This window comes from Podarcis tiliguerta (genome assembly GCF_965153285.1).
Source record: "Podarcis tiliguerta genome assembly, chromosome: 10".
NCBI lineage: Eukaryota > Metazoa > Chordata > Lepidosauria > Squamata > Lacertidae > Podarcis > Podarcis tiliguerta.
In genome coordinates, this window is record NC_139543.1 from 69,584,428 (window position 1) to 69,604,941 (window position 20,514).

A 20,514-nucleotide genomic window follows, 5' to 3' on the forward strand; every position below is an offset into this window, starting at 1 on the left:
ACTGGGTCATCACCTTGCGACTTCCGGCACCGGAAGACGGGTCGACGTGCAACTATCGAAGGGGAGCACAACCATTATGGCATTCACAACGGTTTGAAATTTCAGGTGTCAACAATTCCCACTAAGTTGAATGCCAAGGCGTTTCTGGCTGTGCTCATCTCACTCTTCGGCAGTGGTTTTAGCCAAAGCCATTTTCAGGAACGTGGCAGGAGAAGAAATATCTTACAGATCAAGCTTTTCTCCTGGGCCTCAATTTGGAAAGTTCTGGCTGTGGGCCACGCTCTGCAGCATCCCTGAAGGCAAACTTGTGGATATGCACAGGTGAGGCTGAGAGGACACCAGAGGTGCTGAGAGTAAAACAGGCCTCCCCTTTTGTGAAGGCCTGACTCTGCAACCCCATTTTGCATGCACTTCCAGACAGGCCTTTTGAGAAGAGATCTATGCAGGGGCAGAAGAAGGGGGTGCGGTAGGGACAGGCCGCCCCAGGTGTCACCACCGAGGGGGGTGCCAAAATGTCGGGCGGCACTCACCGCAGGGCCTGCAGTGTACCCAGGCCATGCGTCTCTTCTGGGAGAGACACATTGGCTTGAGCACTACGCTGCCCAAATGGCCTCCCCCCCAGCTGTAGGGCAGCTGAGTGGGAAGAGGCAGGAAGACTCTGGAGGCCCCACGGGGAGCCCAGCGCCTATGGGCGCGCCACCCCAGGCACCCGAGCGGCTTCCTCTGTCACTGGGCCTATGGCACATGAGCAGATTGTTGTTGTTGTTGTTTAGTCATTTAGGACTCTTTGTCACCCCCTGGACCAGAGCACACCAGGCACTCCTGTCTTCCACTGCCTCCCGCAGTTTGGTCAAACTCATGCTGGTAGCTTCAAGACCACTGTCCAACCATCTCGTCCTCTGTCGTCCCCTTCTCCTTTCCCAACATCAGGGTCTTTTCCAGGGAGTCTTCTCTTCTCATGAGGTAGCCAAAGTCTTCACGATCTGTCCTTCCAGTGAGTATTCAGGGCTGGTTCCCTTCAGAATGGAGAGGTTGGATCTTCTTGCAGTCCATGGGACTCTCAAGAGTCTCCTCCAGCACCAGAATTCAAAAGCATCCATTCTTCGGCGATCAGCCTTCTTTATGGTCCAGCTCTCACTTCCATACATCACTACTGGGAAAACCATAGCTTGAACTGTACGGACCTTTGTTGGGAAGGAGATGTCTCTGCTTTTTAAGATGATGTCTAGGTTTGTCATTGCTTTTCTCCCAAGAAGCAGGCGTCTCTTAATTTCGTGGCTGCTGTCATGGGCAGATAGATACCAGGAAATTAAATGCTAAGGCCAACATGGGGTGAATGAAGCAAGTCACAGTGGCTCGGTTTGCACCTGACACAAAGCCAATTCAAGGCTTATCACAAATGTGCAGACTCGCAGAGAGGAAATGGCGGCTGCTTTACTCGTCCTCTGGTCCTGCTGGCGATATGCTGCTATGAGCTATGCCATGGTTTGGATTAGCTTGTTGCACACGAGCCCAGGCTTGTGCTTTGTCTGCTACAGACAAGTGGCAAGTCATAGAACAAACCTTGGCTACAGCATGTGGTTTACCTGGAGATGAGTACTCTAATAATAATAATAATAATAATAAATTTTATTTATACCCCGCCTTTCCCAGCCAAGACCGGGCTCAGGGCGGCTAACACCCAATATTGATTGAAATACAACTTAAAAACAAGATTAAAATACAACATTAAAACATAGCCTCTAGGGAACCTGTGCCCCCCCCCCCAATGTTCAACAACCCCAGCTGCCATCAGACACCCCCTCCCCAAGCATAGCCAATGGTCAGGAGTGTGGGTGGGAATTATAGCAAAATCTGGAGGGACACAGGTTCCCCATCCATGGCTCTAGAGGTATGGGGAAGAAGGACGTACGATGGGTCACTCATTCATCAATCTGGCTCAGATGGTGACCCTGGAGGTTCCAGGACTTCATCCTGCTGGTGGAGGTGGGAGGGGGAAACCACACCTTTCGTCCTGAAACGTGGAGACTGAATTGTAAGAAAGTTAAAAACTATTGGGAAATGATATATAATGAATTGAAAAAAATGTTTAAATATACTTTTGTTAAGAAACCAGAAGCATTTCTGCTCGGTACTGTAGGGAATGTGATAAAAAAGAAAGATAGGAAATTATTTTTGTACGCAGTAACAGCAGCGAGAATATTGATAGCCCAGAATTGGAAGCAAGAAGAACTACCAACATTGGAAGAATGGAGAATGAAGATGATGGACTTTGCGGAACTGGATAGAATGACAGGAAGAATTAGAAATCGACGAGATCAGAGATTTACTGAAGAATGGGAAAAATTTTCAGAGTATACGCATAATTTAAGTGACAAACAAATAACACTTGTAATTTTTAATGAAGCCTTGTAAAAATGGAAGACTAAATTTGGAGTGAAATAAGATTTAATTTACAAATTAGATGAGAATTAAGAAATGTGTGGAAAATTGAGAAGGGAAGGAGTACCAGCCAAGTTGAGGGAAGTCAAAAAAATGAGAATGGTTTTAAAAATTGTATGAATTGTATTAATTTGTTTCATTTGTAAACTGAATAAAAATTATATTTAAAAAATAAAAAAGAAACTTGGAAAGATGGCTGTGGAGCACTGGGCACTATGGGGCTCAGACCACGGGCCACTGATTCCCAACTCTCTACACTGCTGGAATCGCAGGTAGGTGCAAGGCTACTTCCAAGCCGAAATTCTCCTGGTCCTGGGAAACAGGACTTCAGAGAACCGGTCCCATGCCCCTACCTGCTGCAAGGCTTACTCAAGCCTGGACAAACTGCTATTGAAGGAAACCACGAGACTCTTCCGCTGTATATTGAGGCCATTTGTCCCTGGCTGTCTGCCATCCTTTTAAGTCATGAGGAGTTGGGTCTTGTCAAGCACTTGACCCTGAGCACCTGATATACACAAAAGAGGTCAAAGGCCTGGAAACGATGCCTTATGAGGAACGGCTAAGGGAGCTGGGCATGTTTAGCCTGGAGAAGAGGAGGTTAAGGGGTGATATGAAAGCCATGTTCAAATATATAAAAGGATGTCACATAGAGGAGGGAGAAAGGTTGTTTTCTGCCGCTCCAGAGAAGCGGACACGGAGCAATGGATCCAAACTACAAGAAAGAAGATTCCACCTAAACATTAGGAAGAAAATCCTGACAGTAAGAGCTGTTCGACAGTGGAATTTGCTGCCAAGGAGTGTGGTGGAGTCTCCTTCTTTGGAGGTCTTTAAGCAGAGGCTTGACAACCATATGTCAGGAGTGCTCTGGTGGTGTTTCCTGCTTGGCAGGGGGTTGGACTCGATGGCCCTTGTGGTCTCTTCCAACTCTATGATTCTATGATTCTTCAAGAGACCACATAGTGACCTGGACTACCTAGGGCCACACTGCTCACTTGGGTAGAGCATGAGACACAGACAAAGACCCCTCTCTGCCCCCAAACCTTGGAGAACTACTGCCAGTTGGAGGAGACAATGTCTGGCCAGTGTAAGGCAGTTTTCTGCGTTCAGACGCTCTTACCGTAACAAACGCGTCTGCTGCCTCTTGCGGATCGATGGGTTGGACTCAAAGACGTGAGGGCGTTTCCTTTTCTTGCCCGTCGCCACGGCAGCGGCAGCGGCCATTCCCACAGGGCCTGCGGACAAGAGATGGGTTTTGAATATTCGGTGGGCCACAGGCTGAAGACACCATAGGCCATAAATGCTACAGCAAGCTACTGGTGAGATTCCGCAGAATATCTGAGAGGTGAAGAAAAGCTGAACAAATCCACAGACATTTATGACACAGTTATGCACTGGTAAGTTCAAGGTTGGATTGCTGCAATGCGCCCTAAGGTACCAAAATATAAGACCTGGTACAATTTCTCCTTCAAAGGCATCAGAAGCCTGCTCCACAATAACTCAGAGGAAGGGCTTTCAGTGTTGCCTGCTCAGGGAAACAGGATCACTGCTGAGATATGACAGGTGCCCCCATCTGTGTTTTCCAAAGACAACTGGAGAGTCTTTTGTATTGTTTCTCAAACTATATTTAGTTGGATTTTTGTATTGTTTTCAAAACTATTTTTTAGCTGTGCTTAGGATGCAGGTGGCGCTGTGGGTTGAACCACAGAGCCTAGGACTTGCCGATCAGAAGGTCGGCGGTTCGAATCCTTGCGATGGGGTGAGCTCCCATTGCTCGGTCCCAGCTCCTGCCAACCTAGCAGTTCGAAAGCACGTCAAAGTGCAAGTAGATAAATAGGTACCGCTCCGGCGGGAAGGTAAAGGGCGTTTCCATGCACGGCTCTGGTTCGCCAGAAGCATGACCGAGAAGCTGTACTCGCCAGTAAAGCGAGATGAGCACCGCAACCCCAGAGTCAGTCACGACTGGACCTAATGGTCAGGGGTCCCTTTACCTTTACTATGGTATATTTGCAAATTGCCTCACGTGAAAGGCAATTCATAAGTTAATTAAACAATGATGATGATGTATTTGTTGGTCTTTAAAGTTGGCTGCAACTTCAAAAACTGTAACTTTATGAATGTGTGATTGAGCTTGCTTTTCCCTCCTCCCTCCCACTCCTTTTTCCTCACGTGTCATGCTCTTTTAGGTTGTGAATGTGAAGGTGGGGACTGTCTTATAGCTAATTTCCGTAAGAACCTTTTTGGCTAAAGAGTGGAGTATAAATTCTGCAAATAAATAAACAGCACCATTAGACTAATGCAACTACCCTTCCGGATATAATTTCAATAGCAATTATTTCACGCAGTATCTTTCTCCATGCATATGTTCCCCAAATCACCCCACAGGTTATTATTCGTTGTAAACAGGGTGGATTTAGAACCCTAACTTGAAGTTAGAACCCTAACACGGAGATAGCAGATGAGAAAGAAACATTGCCGGTCGCAATTGCTCTACTGCCCTCTGCTGGTTGCAGCTTCACACTAGAAAATCTGGCTTGAGGACGTGTGTAAAATGTTCCCAAAAATGCAGATAAGCGGGGAAAGGATTCCCCTTCCTGGGACTGGTTTTAAAGACAAGATTCCAGGGCAGTTCCGACAGCAAGGTACGGACCAGTCAAATCACGAAAGAGTGTGTGCCTGCATTAGTCCTTTGCTCAAATGTACGATTGTTTTGAAATAAATTGCATTGCTCCTTCTTCTTAATCCCTCACTAATCAGAGCTTTTGAGGGGAGGGGTGAAGAGATCTTTTTGCTCAGTTTAACATGCTGTTTATTCTATATAATAAGAGAGAATTTGTCCACTATATGCAGATCCTTGTATAGTCAAAAGGCACCATAAGATACGATACGATAATCTTTATGGTCATTGTCCCATACAGAACAACGAAACTGAAAAAAATCTACATCAAACATTCAAAACCCCACAAGCCTGCTATCCCAGCTATCCCAGCCTGGTTAGCCCCTAAAAACTCTGATACCCCATAATTAAATACAATATACTCCCATAGAGACTACCTTACACTGCGTTTAAAACCAAAATCGCATTTGGGTAGAAACTGTTTCTCAGGCAGCTAGTCCTAGTCTTTATAACCCTGGACCTTCTTCCAGAGGGAGATGGGTGGTGCTGTGGGTTAAACCACAGAGCCTAGGGCCGTTTACCTTCCCGCTGGAGCGGTACCTATTTATCTACTTGTACTTTGACGTGCTTTCGAACTGCTAGGTTGGCAGGAGCAGGGACCAAACAACGGGAGCTCACCCCGTCGCAGGGATTTGAACCGCCGACCTTCTGATCGTCAAGCCCTAAGCTCTGTGGTTTAGACCACAGCGCCACCTGCATCCCTTAAAATAGCTAGATGCACTTAAACTGCCCAAACCGTTCAGTTGACCCTTGTGAAAAATCAACCCCGATAGAAAAAGCCTTTCCCATTTGCACCAGTCTCTTCCACCAGGTGCCAGAAGTGAAGCTTGCACCCAGGGATATGTGCAATAACGTAACATGAAGCGGACGTAACATGAGGTATGACTGTAGAAGTATTTTCTTACACCAAAATAATAAAAAAACCCCCTATGGGTATCAATTCTAACATTTGTGGATCCCCTAAGAATTTCGGGGGACGCGGGTGGCACTGTGGGTTAAACCGCAGAGCCTAGGACTTGCCAATCAGAAAGTCGGCGTTTCGAAACCCCACGACTGGGTGAGCTCCCGTTGCTCGGTCCCTGCTCTGTCCACCTAGCAGTTCGAAAGCACGTCAAAGTGCAAGTAGATAAATAGGTACCGCTCCGGCGGGAAGGTAAACGGCGTTTCCGTGCGCTGCTCTGGTTTGCCAGAAGCGGCTTAGTCATGCTGGCCACATGACCCGGAAGCTGTACTCCGGCTCCCTCGGCCAGTAAAGTGAGATGAGCGCCACAACCCTTTAGGGTGCAAGGGGCGAGTGGGAGGAAACAGGAAAGTGCGCCAGCAATGTACCTGCAGCGGCTAAGTGGGCGGTCACCTCATCAGTAGCCGTGGAGTTGAGGATGTCTGAGTCGTCGTAGGAAGTGTCCTCGGGGGAAGAGGGTGAGTCTTCGTCCGCGCTGAGCATGCTGTGCTCTGTGTATGTGGCCACGTGGACCTGCTGCACCTGTTGGGCCACTGCGTGGGCCTCAATGGTGGCCATGTGCTCCGTCTGCGTCACCGTGTGTTCCTCCATCGGTAGCTACTGCTAGAGGAAAGGAGATACAGGAGGGGAGAGAAATCAGGCGGAGGAATAATAATAATAACAAATAATAATAATTTACCGTATTTTTTGCTCTATAAGACTCACTTTTTCCCTCCTAAAAAGTATGGGGAAATGTGTGTGCATCTTATGGAGCGAATGCAGGCTGCGCAGCTATCACAGAAGCCAGAACAGCAAGAGGGATTGCTGCTTTCACTGCGCAGTGATCCCTCTTGCTGTTCTGGCTTCTGAGATTCAGAATATTTTTTTTCTTGTTTTCCTCCTCCAAAAACTAGGTGCGGCTTGTGGTCAGGTGCGTCTTATAGAGCGAAAAATACGGTGTTATTTATACCCTGCCCATCTGGCTGGGTTTCCCCAGCCACTCTGGACGGCTTTCAACAAAACATTAAAATACAATAGTCTGTTAAACATTAAAAGCTTCCCTAAACAGGGCTGCCTTCAGATGTCTTCTAAACGTCTGGTAGTTGTTGTTCGCTTTGACGTCTGGTGGGAGGGCGTTCCACAGGACGGGTGCCACTACTGAGAAGGCCCTCTGCCGGGTTCCCTGTAACTTGGTTTCTTGAAGGGAGGGAACCGCCAGAAGGCCCTTGGAGCTGGACCTCAGCGTCCAGGCCAAACGATGGGGGTGGTGTCCTCCATATGAACCATCTCCAACCTCCTTTGATTGAACATTCATGTGCACAAGCACAACACCTGTGGAGTCTGAGACCTCCGCAGACGTCATCTGCTTCCCCTAGCCAAGCAATGAAAAATGCTGTAAAAGGGTTTGAAGCCTGCAGGGCTTGGAACACACACACACACACACACACACACACACACACACACACCTCCTTCGCCAACACTAGACCTCTTGGGGAATTAAGGATATGGTACCTGTATTTCGTTGCTCGGTCCCTGCTCCTGCCCACCTAGCAGTTCAAAAGCACGTCAAAGTGCGAGTAGATAAATAGGTACTGCTCTGGTGGGAAGGTAAACGGCATTTCCATGCACTGTTCTGGTTCGCCAGAAGCAGCTTAGTCATGCTGGCCACATGACCCGGAAGCCGTACGCCGGCTCCCTCGGCCAGTAAAGTGAGATGAGCGCCGCAACCCCAGAGTCGGCCATGACTGGACCTAATGGTCAGGGGTCCCTTTACCTTTACCCGTATTTCAGAACCACCCAAATTCTGTTCGCATGTCTGGGTAAATAAATGGAGTCGCATCCAGACACTGAACCTGGGGAGTTCTGCTTGAACGAAGGGACTTCTCTTTCCTCTCCATGGGCACCCTCAAAATCTGCTCCAGAAAGTCCTCCAGCCTTCTGGAGAAGATGTTGGGCAGGGCGGCTTCAGGGGAAAGGAGGGGAGAGTTGCACAAACGGATGCTTGCCATCAGCATCCGATGGAACCCACAGGTTTGGTTGAAGTTTTCCTGGACCACACCAGAGCCTGGCTCCATCCATCTCTCATATTGTCCACCCGACGTTAGATTCTCAAGCATTTTAAGCTATGCGCACACAAAAGAACACAAAAGCTGTATTTTCGCATTATGTTTTCACTAAATTTTATCACAGTTCGAGAACAGGTAATTTTTAGCACCTGCATTTTCTACCCACACAGCCTTGTAACATAAGCTTCTAGTTATGTAACCCCATCAAGTAATCTTACCAAACTTGCTGGTACTAATTGGCGACTGAAGGCTAATTAGCCTTTGTTATTACAAAGAAAATGGATTGTTAGCTTTTAGCGTTCTGTGATTCTTTTTTATACAGTGCAACTGCAGTGTTGCGTGTGTGTTTTATATATTTATTTTTTAAAAAACTTGGCAAAGCAGCTTCTAAAAAACGGACACGAAACCAACACAAAGGATACAAAGGCCAATTTCCCATTCCACCCCCATATCTGCTCTCCATTCTGAAGTATTCTTAGAAATATCGCTCTGTGTTTATGGTTGCTTTCTGTTGCTAGGGATCATTAGGAAAGGGACTGAAAATAAAAACTGTCAGTATTATAATGCCATAATACAAACCTATTGGGCAACCGCAGTTGGAATATTGTGTATAGTTCTAATAGCCACAACTTAAAAAGGACATTGCAGTGTTGGAGAAGGTTCAGAAAAGGGTAACCAAAAATGATCAAGGAGATGGAGTGCCGTATTTTTTGCTCTATAAGACGCACCAGACCACAAGACGCACCTAGTTTTTGGAGGAGGAAAACAAGGAAAAAAATATTCTGAATCTCAGAAGCCAGAACAGCAAGAGGGATCGCTGCGCAGTGAAAGCAGCAATCCCTCTTGCTGTTCTGGCTTCTGGGATAGCTGCGCAGCCTGCATTCGCTCCACAAGACGCACACACATTTCCCCTTACTTTTTAGGAGGGAAAAAGTGAGTCTTATAGAGCAAAAAATACGGTAGTTCCTCTATGAAGAAAGGGTGGACATGATAGAATTTTATAAAAATTGTGCTATGGCACAGAGCAGGCTTCCTCAAACTCAGCCCTCCAGATGTTTTTGGACTACAACTCCCATGATCCCTAGCCAGCAGGACCATTGGTCAGGGATGATGGGAATTGTGGTCTCAAAACATCTGGAGGGCCGAGTTTGAGGAAGCCTGGCATAGAGAATGCAGAGGAGTCTTTCTCCCTCTCTTGTAAGACTAATAATAATAATAATAATAATAATTTTTTAATTATTTATACCCTGCCCATCTGGCTGGGTTTCCCCAGCCACTCTGGGCGGCTTTCAACAAAACATTAAAATACAATAGTCTGTCAAACATTAAAAGCTTCCCTAAACAGGGCTGCCTTCAGATATCTTCTAAAAGTCTGGTAGTTGTTGTTCTCTTTGACATCTGATGGGAGGGCGTTCCACAGGGCGGGTGCCACTACTGAGAAGGCCCTCTGCCTGGTTCCCTGTAACCTCACTTCTCGCAGGGATGGAACTGCCAGAAGGCCCTCGGAGCTGGACCTCTCTTTTTGGGCTGAACAATGGAGATGGAGATGTTCCTTCAGGTATACTGAGCCAAGGCCGTTTAGGGCTTTCAAGGTCAGCACCAACACTTTGAATTGTGCTCGGAAATGGACTGGGAGCCAGTTTAGGTCTTTCAAGACGGGTGTTATGTGGTCCCGGCGGCCACTCCCAGTCACCAGTCTAGCTGCCGCATTCTGGATTACCGTATTTTTCGCTCTATAGGACGCACTTTTTCCCCTTCAAAAATGAAGGAGAAATGTGTGTGCGTCCTATGGAGCGAAGACGCTATAGTCCCGCGACCCTCTCCCGGCTGGAGAGGTGACTCACGGCTATGGCAGGAGCCTCTATAGCCGCGTGCCACCTCTCCAGCCGGGAGAGCGGGCGCGGGGCTAAAGCAGCCCCCCGCGACCCTCTCCTGGCTGGAGAGGTGACGCGTGCCTATAGCATGTGCCTCTATAGGCGCGCGTCACCTCTCCAGCAGGGAGAGCGCGCGCGGGGCTAAAGCAGCCCCCCGCGACCCTCTCCTGGCTGGAGAGGTGACGCGCGCCTATAGCATGTGCCTCTATAGGCGCGCGTCACCTCTCCAGCAGGGAGAGCGCGCGCGGGGCTAAAGCAGCCCCCCGCGACCCTCTCCCGGCTGGAGAGGTGACGCGTGCCTATAGCATGTGCCTCTATAGGCGCGCGTCACCTCTCCAGCAGGGAGAGCGCGCGCGGGGCTAAAGCAGCCCCCCGCGACCCTCTCCCGGCTGGAGAGGTGACGCGTGCCTATAGCATGTGCCTCTATAGGCGCGCGTCACCTCTCCAGCAGGGAGAGCGCGCGCGGGGCTAAAGCAGCCCCCCGCGACCCTCTCCCGGCTGGAGAGGTGACGCGCGCCTATAGCATGTGCCTCTATAGGCGCGCGTCACCTCTCCAGCAGGGAGAGCGCGCGCGGGGCTAAAGCAGCCCCCCGCGACCCTCTCCCGGCTGGAGAGGTGACGCGTGCCTATAGCATGAGCCTCTATAGGCGCGCGTCACCTCTCCAGCAGGGAGAGCGCGCGCGGGGCTAAAGCAGCCCCCCGCGACCCTCTCCCGGCTGGAGAGGTGACGCGTGCCTATAGCATGAGCCTCTATAGGCGCGCGTCACCTCTCCAGCAGGGAGAGCGCGCGCGGGGCTAAAGCAGCCCCCCGCGACCCTCTCCCGGCTGGAGAGGTGACGCGCGCCTATAGCATGTGCCTCTATAGGCGCGCGTCACCTCTCCAGCCGGGAGAGCGCGCGCGGGGCTAAAGCAGCCCCCCGCGACCCTCTCCCAGCTGGAGAGGTGACACGCGGCTATGGCAGGAGTCTCTATAGCTGCGCGTCACCTCTCCAGCAGGGAGAGAGAGCGCGGGGCTAAAGCGGGCTTTTGCGGGAGGTGGGGGAATTCCCCCACCTCCCAGGAAAGCCAAGAGAAGCCGTGCAGCCCTTTTAAAGTGCTCACGGCTTCTGCCGGTTTTGCGGGAGGTGGGGGAATTCCCCCACTTCCCAGGAAAGCCAGGAGAAGCCACGATCTCTTTAAAGGGGTTGCGTGGCTTCTGCGGGCTTTTGGGAGAGGTGAGGGAATCCCCCCACCTCCCAGTAAAGCCAGGAAAGCCCTGCGCAGCGTCTCCCGGCAAGGAGAGGCTGCACGGGGCTATGGATTCTTTAGCCCCACGCAGCCTCTCCCGGGAGGGAGAAGCTGCACGGGGCTAAATGGGAAGCCAAAACAGCCTTGGCTTCCTCCATAGCTGCGCGCAACCCCTCTGGCAAGGAGAGGCTGCACGGGGCTATGGATTCTTTAGCCCTGCGCAGCGTCTCCTGGCAAGGAGAGGTTGCGCTGGGCTAAAGAGGAAGCCAAAACACCGAGCGGGATCCATCCTGCTCTCTGCCTTGGCTTCCTCCATAGCCGCGCACAACCCCTCTGGCAAGGAGAGGCTGCACGGGGCTATGGATTCTTTAGCCCTGCGCAGCGACTCCTGGCAAGGAGAGGTTGCGCTGGGCTAAAGAGGAAGCCAAAACACCGAGCGGGATCCATCCTGCTCTCTGCCTTGGCTTCCTCCATAGCCGCACACAACCCCTCCGGCAGGGAGAGGTTGTGCGCAGCCTGTAAGCTGCTCTTTGGTGCTGGGGGGGGGAATATTTTTTTTCTTGATTTCCCCCCCTAAAAACTGGGTGCGCCCTATGGTCCGGTGCGCCCTATGGTGCGAAAAATACGGTAGTTGTAGTTTCCGGGTCACCTTCAAAGGTAGCCCCACGTAGAGCGCATTGCAGTAGTCCAAGCAGGAGATAACCAGAGCATGCAGCACTCTGAACTTGTGGATATCCAACGAAGCTGAGTGCTGGTTCAGGACAGGAAAAAGAAGGTATTTCTTCACGCAGCACATAGGTGAACTATGGAACTCCCTCCCACAAGAGGCAGTCATGGCGAACGACTTGGACAGTTTTAAAAGAGGATTAGACAAATTAATGAAGGAGATGACTCCAGTGGCTACTAGCTATGAAGGTTATGCTCTGCTTCCAAAGTTGGGAGGCAGCAATGATTCCGAATATCGGCTGCAAGAAATCACAGGAGGCAAAGAGCTGCTCTTGCACTTGTGGTTTCCCACAGGTATCTGGTTGGCCGCTGTGAGAACAGGATTTTGGGCATGATAATGATAATAATAATAATAATAATAATAATAATTTGTACCCCGCCCATCTGGCTGGGTTTCCCCAGCCACTCTGGGCGGCTTCCAACAAAGATGAAAAATACACTAAAATGTCACATATTAAAAACTTCCCTGAACAGGGCTGCCTTCAGATGTCTTCTGAATGTCAGGTAGTTGTTTATCGCTTTGACATCTGATGGGAGGCCGTTCCACAGAGCAGGCGCCACTGCGAAGAAGGCCCTCTGCCTGGTTCCCTGTAGCTTTGCTTCTCGCAGTGAGGGAACCGCCAGAAGGCCCTGGGAGCTGGACCTCAGTGTCCGCGCAGAACGATGGGGGTGGAGACGCTCCTTCAGGTATGCAGGACCGAGGCTGTTTAGGGCTTGAAAAGCCAGCACCAACACTTTGAATCGTGCTCGGAAATGCATGACTGCCCGCTGACCTGATCCAGCAGGCTTTTCTTATGTTCTTACATTAATAAAGCAATGGGAGGAACGGAGATGTCCTCTGCAAGCAATTACAGTGGACGCTCAGGTTGCAAACGTGATCCGTGCGGGATGCCATGTCCGCAACCAGCAGCGTTCACAACCTGCATCTGGGCATGCACGGGTTGCGATTCGGTGCTTCTGCACATGTGCAAAGCGCGATTTAGCGCTTCTGCACATGTGCGACCACTGAAACCCGGAGGTAACCTGTTCCGGTACTTCCGGGTTTCAGCAGTCTGTAACCCGAAAAAACGCAACCCGCAGCATTCCCAACCCGCGTCTGCGCACACGCAGGTTGCAATTCAGCACTTCTGCGCATGCGCAAAGCGTGATTTAGTACTTCTGCGCATGTGCGACAGCCAAAACCCGGAAGTAACCTTTTCCAGAATTTCCAGGTTTCGGCGGTCTGTAACCTGAAAAAACGCAACCTGAAGCGGCTGTAACCCAAGGTATGACTGTATTAGTTCAGACCTCTGGCGAGACTGATCTTCCTTCTCCTGGCACTATGGAGGGGCGGGTGGTAGAGAAAGTGAAGTGGTCCGCTTGGCTCTGGCCTAACTCACTGCCAGCATTCAGCCCCCATCAGATTGCCCCTGAAGGATCATGCCTGGTTTGTACATCCGATGAGCCACACTGCCTCTGTTATAACGGTGAATAAGCAAGGCACAACCCAATGCTTTAAGGTACATTAGCGACCTTCACACCACATGTAGAACATGAAACCTGACTGCTTGGGAAAGGATACGCATGAATACTGAATGAGACCTTCATCCTGTTCTTTAGGATTTTAAGTTACAGTGTCGTTTTAACTTCGGGTTTTAGATTACGCCCCTGAAGAGGGGTTGCTCTGATGTCTGAAGGAGGAGCCGTTCCTTGCCTTTTAATTATAAATCCAGTATATCTGAAGGAGTGTCTCCACCCCCATCCTTCAGCCCGGACACTGAGGTCCAGCGCTGAGGGCCTTCTGGCGGTTCCCTCGCCGCGAGATTACAGGGAACCAGGCAGAGGGCCTTCTCAGTAGTGGCACCCACCCTGTGGAACGCCCTCCCACCAGACGTCAAAGCGAAAAATAACTACCAGACTTTTAGAAGACATCTGAAGGCAGCCCTGTTTAGGGAAGCTTTTAATGTTTGATGCATTACTGTATTTTAATATTTTGTTGAAAGCCACCCAGAGTGGCTGGGGAAACCCAGCCAGATGGGCAGGGTATAAATAATAAATTATTATTATTATTATAGTAGTAATTCTGATTGCTAATTTCTGGAAACCACAAGAGGGGAGAGGGGGCTCTTATGCCCAAGTCCTGCTTGCAGTGTATAAATTATTATTATTATTATTATTATTATTATTATTATTATTATTATTATTTTGCCCTTGCTGTGTTGGTAACACTGCATTGCAAGGGGTCAGGCTAAATGACCCATTGAGTCCCTTCCAAGGTTCTTGATTTTATGAATGGGCTCTTGGAATGATTTAGAGGAGGCCTGCTCCACCTGCCAGTCCCCCGGAAACCGTCTCCTGAAAGTGAGCGTCACACAAGGCACAGAAGCTTTCACGGAGCAACTGCAAACAAAGCCTGGAGGTTTTCTCAGCAGCAATGTACTATTTACTTTCTCTTCTGCCATGTCGTCCGGCCCTGCCGACTTCCATACCGAGAGACGACAACCACAAAACCACAAGCAGCGTTGTGGGGCAACTGGGGCGCACATGGGAGAGAGCCCAATGCTTAGTACCTGTTGGCTTTTCAGGTAGGATAAGGGAAGGCTGCCGCTCAACAGCAGCGTCGTCTTTGCTTGCAGAGAACCAGTAGCAGTGTAGTGGTTAGGGTGTCAGACTAGGACCCTGAAGACCAGGGTTCAAATCGCCACCAGGGGACCTTGGGGCCATTCACTGCCTCTCAGCCCAACCTACCTTATAAGGTTGTTGCAAGGACGAAATGCAATGTTGGAAATTCAGCTATACAGTCATACCTTGGGTTACAGATGCTTCAGGTTGCGTTTTTTCGGGTTACAGACCTGCTGAAACCCGGAAGTACCGGAACGGGTTACTTCTGGGTTTCGGCAGTCATGCATGCGCAGAAGCGCTAAATTGTGCTTTGTGCGTGCACAGAAGACCAAGTCGCAACCCGCGCGTGCGCAGACACGCTGCTGCGGGTTGCAAATGTTGCGGGTTGCGAACGTGCATCCCGCATGGATCATGTTCGCAACCCGAGCATGCGCTGTATAAGCTAGGCGCCGAACGGCTCCTTAAACCAGGGCTGCAGTCGCGAAAAAGGAATACCTGGTTGCCAATACGACTTTTGGTTCCTATAATTCATTCTGATTGAGCAGATAACACATCATGGATAGAATTCTACAGGATAACCTATGTTTCAGGAGTCAGGACCTAAAGCCCATCAAAACTGTTTGAACTGAAGCAACTGCTTTCCTACGTTAATAGAAAACTATTTGGTTCTGTTTTATGGGGAAAGACATAGTGACATGCTGTAGAGAAGCCTTCCCATCAGCCCCAGCCAGTAGTTTCCGGTGTGAGGCCAAAATATATATACGCATATTCCTCAATGAAGGAACAAGGTGTGGCTGTTAAGTTTTTATCTTGAAAGTGAGGCCCAGAGAGGAAAAAAGGTTGGGAACTACAACTCTAGCCTGTTTCTTCATGGTTGGTTTGGCCCAACGTTGCTTGTGTCAAAATAACTGGTACTGGAAACCAAACGACTCCTTCTCCATACTTGCAGATCAGGAACTTGTTGCTGCTATTATTGCGAAATACCGTATTTTTCGCTCTATAAGACGCACCAGACGACAAGACGCACCTAGTTTTTGAAGGAGGAAAACAAGAAAAAAAATATTCTGAATCTCAGAAGCCAGAGCAGCAAGAGGGATCGCTGAGCAGTGAAAGCAGCAATCCCTCTTGCTGTTCTGGCTTCTGGGATAGGAAAAAAGAGAGTCTTATAGAGCAAAAAATACGGTAATTTCTGCAAGCGAGCTGAGTGGGCCGGTCTTGTTTTCTTAGGAAGCAGCGCCTGCTAGCCAGCAGCTGTACTGATATTAGCTGCTCTGAGCCCCGCTTCGGCTGGGGAGGGCGGGATATACCGTATTTTTTGCTCTATAAGACTCACTTTTTCCCTCCTAAAAAGTAAGGGGAAATGTGTGTGCGTCTTATGGAGCGAATTCAGGCTGTGCAGCTATCCCAGAAGCCAGAACAGCAAGAGGGATTGCTGCTTTCACTGCGCAGTGATCCCTCTTGCTGTTCTGGCTTCTGAGATTCAGAATATTTTTTTTCTTGTTTTCCTCCTCCAAAAACTAGGTGCGTCTTATGGTCTGGTGCGTCTTATAGAGCAAAAAATACGGTAAATAAAATTTTATTATTATTTATTATTATTAAGGAGTTGCTGTCTCTACCCATGCCTCCCTTTAGCTTGTCTCCAGGACCTGCCCCATGTTGCCAGAGGCTGGCTCGACATGTGTGACCAAGGAGAAACGAAGAATACGCCTCAAATCTCTGAGCAGTATCAGGACCGAACTGTCAAACAGCCCTCCTCAAACTGATTCCCTCCAGATGTTTTGGACATGCTAGCTGGGGCTGATGGGAGCTGTAGTCAAAAACATCAGGAGGGGAAGACATGGCCTAGCACTCCTGTACAGATACATTACACTATGCGCAGAATTTGTTTCTTCAAGTGCTGAATGATTTATTGTGTCTGAAGTCTTGGGGTGGGGGCTCCTGTTCACAACTGACAAGTGAGGAAAAGTGTTGAGAACATGTGCATTCTTCATTGCACTATGCCTTCTTTTGACTAGAAGTACAGTGGTGCCCCGCAAGACGAATGCCTCGCAAGACGGAAAACCCGCAAGACGAAAGGGTTTTCCGTTTGCAGAGGCGCTTCGCAAGACGAATTTCCCTATGGGCTTGCTTCGCAAGACGAAAATTGACGAAAATTTTTGAGGGTTTTTTTCGCTCCAAAACCCCTTTTTCTGAAGCGCTAAGCTGCTAAAAGCATTTTAGCAGCTAAACCGCTAATCCCTTAAGCCTTTAATAGGCGTTAATAGCCCTTAAACTGCCAATAGCGCTAATCCGCTAATGGGCTTGCTTCGCAAGACGAAAAAACCACAAGACGAAAAGACTCGCGGAACGGATTCTTTTCGTCTTGCGAGGCACCACTGTAGCACCATTTTTTTTTATTTACCAAAAAGCAGGAAAAGGTTCCAGTCGTTATTGAGAATTTTCTTTAACCAGCCAAGAACTCTCTGAATTGCACCTTTCCAAGAATTTGGGGCTGTCGGGGGGGGGGGGGGGCGCTAGGGGCGCATTGGAAGATGGCAGACAATACCATCTCTCCGGCCCACACGAGGTAATTAAGAGGCTGATATGGGAGTATGCAGCCTCCCTTGTAACCCCAAGGGAATAGGGAACACTGCCTGGCCTGCGGTTGCCATAAATCACCCCCGAGTTCGAAAGGAGGGGGTGAGGGCACAAGGCGCACAGCACTCGTGTGGGACGGCTCTCCCGGACGCTGTCTCTGATCGCGCGGCCTGGTTGCAGCAACTCAAGATAAATAATTAGAGAGAGAAGCAAATGCACATATTTCGAGTGAAGAACGGGAGTTAAGACTGCTAATTGAAGTGACCTCTGTGAAGTGGAGCGAAGGCTGGATTCAACAGGAAAATATATCGAAGAAGACACATCAAAGGGTCGGTATGTTGGAATGAGATGGAATGGGGGGGGGACTTTTCTTTTTTTTATCTTATGTGATTACCTAACAACCCCCCCCCCCCGGGAAGAATCGTTGCAATTACTGATTATAAGCGGAATGATTAAGAACTGTGTGGAAATGCATTACTAATCAAAGACATGGCTTTGAAATATTTGGAAAGGAATGAAAGGCCTTTGGAATGACGCAGCTATAAAAAGAGACTTGTTAGGAGCAGGCCTGGCGGCTGGATTTATGATCGAGGGGGAGGAGACCATGGTTTTGTTATTATATCGGAATGTGAGTTTGACCTGGCAGAACCCCCTAAGAAGTTGGAGGAGAGACAGGCCTGAGAGGATTAATGGGCAGACTTTAAGAATGCTTTGTACCAAAGTGTTGAAATGGCGTCTGTCTGTTTGAATATGGCTCTTGGAGGAATGGAAAATCCACACAGGATATAACATTTGTTTTTAACCCGCTTGTGGAGACTATCAGAGGCCACAAAGAAAGGAATACAGTGGTACCCCACAAGACGAATGCCTCGCAAGACGAAAAACTCGCTAGACGAAAGGGTTTTCCGTTTTCTGAGTTGCTTCGCAAGACGAATTTCCCTATGGGCTTGCTTCGCAAGACGAAAACGCCTTTCGCCTTTTTTTTTTTAACCGCCAATGCATTCCTATGGGAAACCGTCAATACACATTGGTGCTTCGCAAGACGAAAAAACTCGTAGAACGAAAAAACCCGCAGAACGAATTAATTTCGTCTTGCGGGGCACCACTGTATATGATGATAACAACAAGAAGATAAAGAAAATAATAGAGAGAAAATTGGACAGAACTGTGAATACTATTTGGACAGAACTGTGAATATTAAAGCAGCAGCAAGAGAGATGTTTGGATCCCTTTCTGAGCTCGAAGCATGGGTACTCACAACAAAAATTTAAAAATTTGGTTTTGTAATTTGGATTTAATGTGGTCTGATTGGTTTGTTAATAAAAATTATATATATAAAAAAAGAATTTGGGGCTGTCTTTAAAATGTCTCCTTGCATTGCATTACCATAATTAATTAATTAATTAATTAATCTTATAATGAATGATTTTAAAGTGTTGTTTGTACTGTTTTATTGTTGTTAGCCACCCTGAGCCCGGCTTCGGCTGGGGAGGGCGGGATATAATTAAAATTTATTATTATTATTATTATTATTATTATTATTATCATAAGAGTGAACTATCTGTTCTTTAATGCTTTTTAGAAAAGGCTAACTCTTCAAACCAAGTCAACAAAGGCATTGGAGAATTAACAGATGCTCAGAAACCAAGCACTTCAAAAGGGCGAGAATTGAGCAACCTTTGATTAAGGTAAAGGTAAAGGGACCCCTGACCATTAGGTCCAGTCGTGACCGACTCTGGGGTTGCGGCGCTCATCTCGCTCTACTGGCCGAGGGAGCCAGCGTACAGCTTCCAGGTCATGTGGCCGGCATGACTATGCCGCTTCTGGAAAACCAGAGCAGCGCATGGAAACACCGTTTACCTTCCCACCGGAGCGGTACCTCTACTTGCATTTGACGTGCTTTCGAACTGCTAGGTTGGCAGGAGCAAGGACCGAGCAACGGGAGCTCACCCTGTCGCAGGGATTCGAACCGCAGAACTTCTGATCAGCAAGTCCTAGGCTCTGTGGTTTAACCCACAGCACCACCCGCGTCCCCTTAACCTTTGAATAGCATGCCATAAATTGCAGGTGAGGAACTCCAAGCCCCAGGCCTCTCTGCCTGGGTCCATGGGAATCTCCCCAGGCAGACCACCCCTTCCTCAGCCGTAGTTCCTCTCCTTGGGGCACACATTTCATCAGCCCTACTTCATACCCTCCTTGAGTGACTTGCCTGGCTGGAATGTTTCCTTGAAATCTCAAAATGCCTCTTGGCTGCCAGGATTTAGAATAGATAGAGAGGGGTGTGGGTGGGTGTAGAAACAGGCCTACTATATAAAGGCAAAATTCATTCATTGCTCCGCCTACTTTGGCCTCTGGCCCCACACCACTGTGGCATGTGGCCACTGGACGTTTGCACAGATGGGTATGTGTGAAAAAGGTTCCCCACTCCTACCGTAAATGTAACCAAAGCTGCTCATAATTGGTCCTATGCCAGGGGTCAGCAAACTTTTTCAGTAGGGTCCACTGTCCCTCAGACCTTGGGGGGGGGCAGACTATATTTTTGGGGGAAAATATGAACGAATTCCCATGCCCCACAAATAACCCAGCGATGCATTTTAAATAAAAGAACACATTCTACTCATGTAAAAACACACTGATTCCTGGACCGTCCGCAGGACGGAGTGAGAAGGCGATTGGGCCAGATTCGGCCCCCAGGCCTTAGTTTGCTGACCCCTGATCTAGACACACCGAAGAAAACAGGTAGAGAAAAAACAGGACTCTGTATCTCCATCTGATCCATCTAAATCCACGGGCCGGATTTAGAAGGCAATTGGGCCAGATCTGGCCCCCGGGCCTTAGTTTGCTTACCCCTGTCCTATGCCAACATGCTATCCACAGAGCAAAACACTACAGCGAAGTGCCTCTTAACCTCCACCCTCAATGGGGGCAAATCGGTCACCCAGAGCACAATTTCCCAAACCCCTGGAAATGGTCACTTTCACCTAAGATGTTATACTAGTTAAACATTTTAACTCAAAACATTTCGCTATGTTGAGTTTAATCTTTATATAAAAATGTACACAACGTACCCCCAGCCCAAAGGGGCTGAGAGTTCTCCTTTTTCAGCAGTGAGGATCTGCAGGTTTTGGAAAACAACAGACTTGAGGCAGTCAATTTGCAGCCAGCATCAACTTCAAGCATTATTCTAAGCCCACCCATGACTTGATTCCAAGTCCACCCACTTTGGAAAACAACAATCTCTACCAAAGTCAAGATGGCCCAATATCCTATTTTAACCAGTCAAGCAAATGTTACTTTTGAGCTGAAGTATTTCTCTCACCTTCATATGTCAGCTATATGATATGGAAATATTCATAGCCAGTAGCTGATTGGGGGCTGTGTGAAAAC

At 48.7% G+C, this 20,514-nt stretch overlaps 1 protein-coding gene and 2 long non-coding RNA genes across 14 annotated transcripts in view; 2 read left to right on the forward strand and 1 right to left on the reverse strand.

Annotated features, from left to right (window-relative positions):
• Nucleotides 1-20,514, reverse strand: part of NRF1 (nuclear respiratory factor 1) — an 88,819-nt gene that overhangs the window by 57,587 nt on the left and 10,718 nt on the right. For 6 of the 12 annotated variants that reach the window (XM_083402216.1, XM_083402211.1, XM_083402205.1 and 3 more), the window contains exons 2-3: nt 6,446-6,677; nt 3,560-3,674 (exon numbers count right to left, since the gene is read on the reverse strand). In XM_083402216.1, coding sequence (XP_083258342.1) covers nt 3,560-3,674; nt 6,446-6,668 — 338 coding nt within the window. In that variant the 5' untranslated portion in view covers nt 6,669-6,677. Of the gene's footprint in view, nt 1-3,559; nt 3,675-6,445; nt 6,681-20,514 lie in introns of all 12 variants that reach the window. The other 6 variants (XM_083402206.1, XM_083402210.1, XM_083402209.1 and 3 more) reach the window with 1 other exon arrangement.
• Nucleotides 1-20,514, forward strand: part of LOC310659301 — a 327,135-nt gene that overhangs the window by 37,467 nt on the left and 269,154 nt on the right. The window lies entirely within an intron of this gene.
• The window catches only part of LOC310659292, a 269,655-nt gene that overhangs the window by 24,341 nt on the left and 224,800 nt on the right, over nt 1-20,514 (forward strand). The gene's annotated exons all lie outside the window — the stretch shown is intronic.